Raw genomic sequence first — 9068 nt, forward strand, 5'->3', positions numbered from 1 at the left:
TTTTTTTTTTTTTTTTTTTTTTTGTGAATGTTTTATTTTCAAATAATTGTGAAAAATAAAATTCCCAACACCAAAAGTTAGAAAAATATTTTGTAGCTTTGCTTGTGTTTGAACAGGCAAGTGATTGTGGACGATTAACAGATAAATTAATTAATACCCAAATATGGAAGTGAAATATATATGTACCAATTCAACTTTTCCTTAAAATACAAACAATCAAAGAATTCTAGTATGTTAAGCGGCATTGATCATTGTGATCATCTATCATCTTAACCAGCATGAGCATCTATATATCTCGACGGTGAGAGCAGAAATCCAAGACGATAACCTCTTCTCCTTCCTCTATCTTGCACAGACAAACTGCACATTCTACTGAGCCATCCGATTCGCCCTCGAAAACCCTTACTCCCACCTCGGAGCCAGCATTTTCCGGCAACATTCCGGTGACGTCGTTGGGAAATTGGCATAAGGATTGCAAGAGGCCGGAGGCAATCCCAAGCCCATTTTAGCTGTGCTGCTACTGAAACAACACAGTTTAGGATCTTTGACTGCGGAAACATTTGGAGCAGTTTCTTGAAGATGAATGTGCAGATTAGTAGGAGGAAGACGAAGATGAAAGCAGCGCATTGGAAGCGTTTTTCATTTTCCTTTGCTTCTCTCTCTAGTGTTAGAAGCTGTGAATTGTTCTCAGAGGGCTGGGTGGCTTGTTTAGTCTACTGCTGTAGTAGTGGAGGCTTAAGGCAGTACGTTCACTAATTCAATATATTTATTATTATTAGGCCGCATATGTTCAATAGTAAACACATGGGCATGCCAAGAAACTGCAAATACAATATAATATATATTTGATGTATTTTGAAATTAGAGCATAACGATAATGTTCCTTAAAATATTCCATGCACCTATTTATTCATTAATTAAATGAAGCAACTTTTGTTGACTATAATTAAGAAAATTAATTAGTTGGAACTTTTCCATCCTTAAAAAAGGATTTGGTACAATAACCCTCAAACTTCTTTCATCTGCAACCTTACATGAGAGAGTCTTTATGTTATTGAAGTAACTTTGACTCAAAAACTATAGAAAAACTAATCTTATTCAATAACGAACAAAAAACTAAATTCTTTGGTACAGCAAGTGCAGCCACTACCGAGGCTCCTTCTTTGGTGCTTTGTACTATCTTGTCCAACGTTGCAAAAATCGCGCCTAGGCGCTAAGTGGTGGCCGGCTGCTTGGCAGAATTGATGTTGTAGGCGGCTTAGGCAAGCATTTAAGCGGCCAATTAGCTATTTTTCGTTATTTTTTTTAAATGGATTATTTCATCCAAACCAAAGTTGTTTGCATTGAAATAACCTTAACTTTTTCAAATCGGTCGCAAACCCAAATATGTAATAAAAATTCGACATCAAGTACTATGATCTAATATTGATACTTTGTGTTGTGTTTTGATTCTTTAAATTTTTATACAATTTACAATTCAAGATGTTTTTATATTAATATTTAATATTTTAGTACTAACAATTAAGATGTTTGTCCGGCGAAGTGAACGAATACGATGGAGACAACTGAGTTTCAAGGACTAGATTGCGGCTAACATCACTGGTAATGTGGCTGGCTATGAAGGCAAAGAATGACCTCGTCATTTTATGATTACAACCTGGTGGATTTGGAGATGGTGTTGCGACCGAGTGTTCACTGGACGGGAAGTGATGATACACTGCAAAATTGCTTGGGTTAAGGAAGCGTTGGAGGAAATTAATCGTGAATTCGATCGATCGAGCCTGGTGAGAGGAGTCAGAATTATCCAACTACGTTGGGGTGCATCACAAGACCATCGTTTCACACTAAATGTCGACGGGAGCGTTAAAATTGGGCCAAATAAGGCTGGCGTGGGAGGCGTCATCCGGAATAAAATGGGAGAATGGGTTGAAGGTTTGGCTGGTACCACTGATCACGCTGAAGTCTCCATTGTTGAGGCAAGAGCAATTGTTGAGTGTTTGAGCTGGGCATGGCAGAAAGGGATTCGAGACCTTGAGGTCCAATCGGATGTAAAGAACGTCATCCTTTGGATCCGCGAGAATTCTGTGGTTCATAGACCATTGGCGCACATCATAAGCGAAATCCAGGGCTGGCTTAACAGAGCTTGGAGAATTGATTTGAGGGTGATATATAGAGAGCAGAATAGAGTGGCTGACCGCTTGGCGTCACTCGGTGCATGTCAAATAGGAGGCCGAAGACTTCTTGAGGTGTGTCTCATCATTGGGGAGGAGGTTTATCTTGACGACTTGGCGCATGTCACCTGGGCGCGAAGAGTGGTGGAGCATAATTCCTGTTAGCGCTCTTGGGGTCCCCCCTCCGTTTCACAGATATAAAAAAAATAGCTAGTTTATAAACCTTGATCTTGCTCTGAACATGTTAGGTCACCTTTATGATCAAGTTTTTGCTTTTCTTGATATTCTTGGAGTTTTTAATGTGCTCCACAATGTTGCCTTTAGCGCCACCAAAAATAGGAATCTTCCCATCACGTTTCCTATGGTATTGTTCTCCTCAATTTTGAACTAGAAAATCAACTACTCTAATTCATCTCGATCTTTTCACATGTGGTTTAAGTAGTTCTTGATCGAAGTCCATCAATATCGAAGGCAACAAGTAGCTAGATAATAGTAGCCACTTAAAAGACTTCACTTACAACCATTTCATCATCAAAAATTTCGTTGAGCATCATCTAAATTTAGTCAACCTAACTTAGCACGATTTTTGGAATCCATCATTTTATAGTTAACAAATCTCTAATGACAAACTTTTTTGTCCCAACATCTAGCTTCATTCTTATATTTGTGATCCAAAGACTTGTCTTCATTCCTATATTTGTGATCCAAAGAATGTTGTCTTCAATTTGCTATAAACATCATATAGAGAATCATGCAAACCATTTAATGGAGTGTTTGGTTGGGAGAAAGGAATTAAGAAGGAAATGAATTGCAATTAAGTGGGAAAAGAATAATGTAGTAATTCAAATTACATTGTTTGATAGGGATAAATAGAATTATTGGGAATGAAAAGGAAAAAGTGGTATAAAGCCTAAAATGTCTTTTGCGTAATAATAAAAGTAACAATCACCAAGGATACTTAGCTTTTGTGGTTTCTTCTATCTTTTCCTTTCCCACAAGCATTGAATTGCAAATCGTGGGGAGTACCACATGAATTGCAATCCAACAAAAGAAGTGAATTGTAATTCGGTGGAATTACAATTCACTCCAACCAAACAATGTAGTTAAGGCCTTCATTGAATTACAATTCAATTACAACTCAATTACATTCAACCAAACACCTTGTTAGTACGTAATCTGAAGAAAGGAAGTATGAATGTTTCAAAGCCTCAACCTTACTAACTATTTACACATCCATCTCGTCCCCTTTACATCAGTAGCCTTTTCAGTCAAAAACCTTGCAAGACTGGGTGTAGTCAAGTATAATAACATATTATGTTGCCAACTCTTAAAGTTTAAATTATTAAAACTTCTCAAGCCATTTGGCCGGACCCCTTTGTACCGTCACAAGCACCTGCACCATACAGATAGACCCTTGTATGCCACCCATCACTCTATTATCGACTTATGAACCAACATTCATCGCGGCTGTGAGTTCGCAACATTTATGGAAACTTTAATTTATTTCTACGGTTAGTTGCCACCATTATATTGTTGTCATTTTCATTATCGTTGTCAGTTTGGATGAGATTCATTCTAATAGATTGATCTTAAAGAAAGTGTGTTTCAGACGTCTTAGATTAACTATATATTTTTGTTGTGAAATTTTTATTTCCAAATAATAGCCGGAAATTATATTTCCAACACCAAAAGTTAGAAGAAAAAAAAAAATTTGTAGCTAGATTTGCTTGTGTTTAATTTGAACAAGAGTAAGTGTTAGTTTGTGGTGGATATGGACGATTAACAGATAAATTAATTGATACCCAATGTTGGAAGTAAAATAAATATCTACCAACTTTTCCTTTAAAATATATACAAACAATCAAAGAATTTTGATATGTTAAGCGGCAATGATCATTCTGATCATCATCTTAACCACCATGTGCATCTATCTCGACGACGAGAGCAGAAATCGAAGACGATAACCTCTTGATGATGAAGATCATCTTGGAAACGCCGACTGGGTGGCTTGACGTGAGTTCTGCAGAGCGGACAAGTGATGCGCCCAGTGCCTAGCCACCTATCCAAACAAGCCCTGTGGAAAATATGCTTACACTTCAAATCTCTAACCTCTTCTCCTTCATCTATCTTGCACAGACAAACTGCACATTCACCCTCAAAAACCCTTACTCCCACCTCCGAGGCACCATTTTCCGGTGACATTATTCCGGCGACGACGTTGAATTTGTTGGGAAATTGGCATAAAGATTGGAAGAGGAGGCAATCCCAACCCCATTTTAGCTGTGCTGCTACTGAAACAACACAGTTTAGGACCTTTGACTGCGGAAACATTTGGAGCAGTTTCTTGAAGATGAATGTGCAGATTAGTACGAGGAAGACGAAGATGAAAACATTGGAAGCGTTTTTCATTTTCTTTTGCTTCTCTCTCTAGTGTTAGAAGCTGTGGATTGAAGTATTGTTCTGAGAGGCTTGTTTAGTCTCTGCTGTAGTGGAGGCTTTATATATAAGTACCCTTCACTAATTCAATATATTTTTATTTTATTATTAGGCATATATTCAATAGTAAACACATGGATTATGGGCAGCCAAGAACCTGCCATGAAACTGCAAATACAATATATATTTGATGTATTTTGAATATAGAGCATAGCAATTTTGAACGATATTATGGTCCTTAAAATATTCCATGCACCTATTTATTTATTTATTTAAATAATGCAGCACTAGTGCACTACCTCTTGATGGTGACAATAATTTTTTTTTTTGAAGGTCTTGGTGACTATAATTAATAAAGTTAATTAGTTGGAACTTTATTTTCCATCCTAAAAAAAAGGGGGGTTCGGTACAATAATAACCTAATTTAATTTAGTATTTTTTTTTTTGAAATCGTTAATTTAGTAATTGATCTTGTCAAAATCAACAGCTCAGAATAAAGATAATTTTAAAAAATATGCGTTGACATTATGATAATTTCGCATATTGTTGAAAGTTTAAGTTGCATATTTTTAAAGTTTAAGGTGCTAAGTTCAAAACTTAAGGTGCCTAAGTTTAAATTAAATCTTATGGTGCTTAAGTTTAAAGCGTAATGTGCGTAAGTTTATAGCTTAAGGTGCATATGTTTAAAGCTTAAGGTGCATCACTTATATATATTAGTGTAAATTCACATATATTTTTCAATGTAGAATAAGGGCTTCTTACATGCTTTCTCAAATTCATTTTCCCAACTTCATAGATATACTTAGAAAATTAATTTTTCATTCACTCATCATTTATTTTAAGCATATAATAATATATCAAATATTTCGTCTCACTTAGAAAACTCGAATAGATACAAGCCATCAAAATGCCAAAGTTTTCTAATATTTTAATTTCTAACACATTTTTGTTTGTACATGTCACTTTCTAATTTATTTTTAATTTGTTTTTTTTTTTCAAAAATACTTCAAAATTTTAATTTTATAAAGAGATAATAGTCAAATACACTTTCCAATTCAACTATTTACAATAATGTAGTTGCGGTCCCCAAATATTTTTTTTTTTTTTTGTTTAAACTTCAATTGAACCTTCAAAATTGTAAAAGATTAAAATTGAATTAAAATTTTGAACATGTTATCATCAGGTAATAACTTGCCAACGTCACTCTTTTGCCTGATTTAATATTAAGGTGACTTCCATATATGCGTATTTTTAAGGCTAAAGTAGCATATATTCTCAAATTTTTTATTTATTTATTTTACTTTTTTGGCAAAGTTTTATTTGCATTTAGGCCAATGATACAAAAAATGAAGGAAAGTTAGTCACAGAAAGATACTCCAATTTACTAAATATTTGTATATGTATGTTATTATTTTAATAAATTTGTATCTATTGGCGATGGGCCAGCCTTGGCCATGTGCGGCAGTCAAAGCGACGTTACAGGGTCCCAAACAATTTTTTTTAAATATTTTATATGTTATCTATTATTTTTTAAAAAAATTCATAGTAATTGAAAATAAAATTTTAAAAGGAAGTAATATCAAAATTTTGGTAAATAACTTTATATCTAAATATGTACAAAAAAAATGTCACTTTTAAACTAAATTTTGAATTATTGTTAAATTTTTATGCATTATATTCAAACAAAATTTTTTTATTACATTTTTATTTTTTTTCATAGAGTACAGTTAACTTGAAGTCCAAAGGATTTGGACTTAATTTGTTCAATTATAGAGATTTCCTAGATCTTCTAGACTTCTATGTCTTTTGGGATTATGTTTTTTTTTTTTAATCTTTAGAGCATCCATAGTAGTTAAAATTTTGCACAAATGTTAAGAGTGACATGTAGGAGAGAGATAAATTAAGAGAGAAAAAGAAATGAGAAAAAAATCTGACGCATTTAAAAAAAATAAGAAAAAACAAAAAAAAAGTGTGTTTTAGTCATAGTGGCCGCCAGCTAGCAGCCACTCTGACGCGTCGCGCAGCTTTATTTTTTTTAATGTCTGACAAAATTTTTTGTTTTGCAGGAGGTAAAATCTGTCCAAAACCATCTTCCACACTAACAAAAAAGCATCTCTAATTCTTTGGGCTGACAAAAACCAAGAAAAATGCACTAGTAAGCGAAATCTATGTATCATTATAGCGAAATCTAAATATTAAAAAATTCATTCCCCTATCTTCTTGTATCTCTACTATTATATTTGTCTTTCCCATTTTACTCTATTATACTTAGGTTGCAGTTTTATTATATCATATCTTATTTATTGATATTTTTAATAGACACAATTTAAGAATGAATATATATATTCTATATTTATTGTTCCGTTTCATTACAAAAAAAATAAAGTTATGTCATTTTTTTTAGTACTACTGAATCTGTTACATTTTTTTAAACTGCATTTTACTTGTATTTTTTACTCTTAATTGTGCAAATTAATTATTTTTCTTTAACAGGAATATCAATTCGTATATTACCAATTATATTATAGAATAACATACATAATTTACCAATTATGCTATTATGTTATTTACCTAATTAATATATGTCTCTTCTACACGGTATTATGTTACTCCGTATTACGTTAATACATGAATATAGAAACAATATTACAAATTAATAGATATTAGTTCATTTCCATGTTACATTTTCTTACCAAATAAGCTTTATTAATTATTTGACCAATAAAATATTTAATTAATTGACTACAAAAGTTTGGACGGAAAATGAAATATGAGGATTTTACTTTTATATATAGTATAGATTTATTAATTCTATTATTAGCTTAATTTTAATTAATTCCTTAATTAGTATAATAATAAAAGGAAGGAAATGACTACCTAATAATAATATTATAGTACACTAAATTTTAAAATTTATTTCATCGTCACTAATGACAGGTTTAGCTATCAGGAATAGATATCAAAGTCATTGTTATTGTTTGGTTGCCAGATTCTTAGAACAATATTATGGGTTTTCATTACCACATTAATTGCAAAACTCATTCTCTAATAAAATAAGGGTTTCATTTCCCTCCCTCCTCCGCTTCCCCAAGTATATTAATAATCATTTCCATTACACCCTACTACCAAATATGCAAAATACTTTCACCAAAATCCATTACTATTACCAAGTATTTGATACACATTTCGATTCTGATTCCCATGTGCGAACCAAACACACCCTAAATATTTTCGATAATATTAATTATCATTATAATGATTATTTTGAAAATATTTTATTTATTGCAAATATTAATATTTTGAAAGATTTGCGTATATTCATTCACTAAAAAAAATATTTTTTTAATTAAAAAGATAATTTAATTACCATTTAAGCTCGAACGCACTCACTCCCATGTGGGAAATGGAACCGAGTGCCACTAGACCACAAGGTCTTTGCCTATAATTAATTTCTTAATTAGTATAATAATTAAAATATTTTAATTATTGCAAATATTAATATTTTGAAAGATTTGCGTATATTCATTACCTAAAAAATATTTTTTTTATTATAAAGATAATTTTATTACCATTTAAATATTTTGTAATTACTCTCATTAATTTCTTAATTTAAATATTTTTAATAAATTTTTATTTTTAGTACATACGGGTTGGACTTTCAAAATAATTAGAAACATAAAAATATTCTATGCAATTATATTTGCCATAATAATTACATACATACATCACATCATATCATATATACGGGTTGGACTTTCAAAAGGAAAATTGAAATTAGTTCTAAAGTATACGGGTTGTGCATTGATCATTACATACATATATAGAAAATTTGATTGGTAATGTTGGGAAGTATACAGCTTTTGCATTGATCGTTGCAATATACAATTCGTTTGTTACCTATTACGGTATACGGGGTCTTCGTTTTTTATGCTTTGCGATTTTGCAAGATTTACCATTGGGCTTTCACGGGCTAGTACACATTTGCAGACTCTGCAATTTGTATACCAAGGAGAGCTCCTCCTCACAATGGTCTTCATTTCTTTTCCCGAATTACAGGAGCATCCGTAGATGGAGAAGATGAAGATTACTTTGGAGGTGAATCATCAGAAAGGAGGAATAAAGATTCAAAACATAGTTACGTTTCCATTGTATTTATAGGTGTTAAAATGTGATAATTATAATTTGTTAGATTTTTCAAAAGGAAAGTGTAATTAATTATTTAAAGTTTTTAAATAATAATTCTAAATGACATTTTTATCCAAATATTTAATATTACAATTTACAACGTCCCTAACTTTGGGCGGAAAAAATTGGTCAAGCACTTTTATATAGATATATAGATATACACGGTTTGGTGTTAGAGTGTTTTATTAGTAACTTTGTTTTTTTTTCATGCATGGTTTTAATTATGTTGGGTGGTATGCTCGCTTTTTTTTTTTTTTTTTTTTTTTTTTTTTTTTT

The 9068-nt window shown here is 32.0% G+C and overlaps 1 protein-coding gene across 1 annotated transcript; it reads right to left on the bottom strand.

Annotated features, from left to right (window-relative positions):
• Window positions 1-4076: 4076 nt before the first annotated feature.
• LOC116004759 (RING-H2 finger protein ATL40-like) lies at window positions 4077-4580 on the bottom strand. Its single transcript, XM_031244922.1, has one exon. The coding sequence runs from the start codon at window positions 4578-4580 to the stop codon at window positions 4077-4079; it is 504 nt and encodes a 167-aa protein (XP_031100782.1).
• Between the last annotated feature and the right edge of the window lie 4488 nt (window positions 4581-9068).

Source organism: Ipomoea triloba, chromosome 14, assembly GCF_003576645.1.
Source record: "Ipomoea triloba cultivar NCNSP0323 chromosome 14, ASM357664v1".
Taxonomy (NCBI): domain Eukaryota; kingdom Viridiplantae; phylum Streptophyta; class Magnoliopsida; order Solanales; family Convolvulaceae; genus Ipomoea; species Ipomoea triloba.

Coding starts and splice junctions, on each gene's coding strand:
- LOC116004759 (XM_031244922.1), bottom strand. CDS start 4,580: ATGAAAAACGCTTCCAATGTTTTCATCTTCGTCTTCCTCGTACTAATC.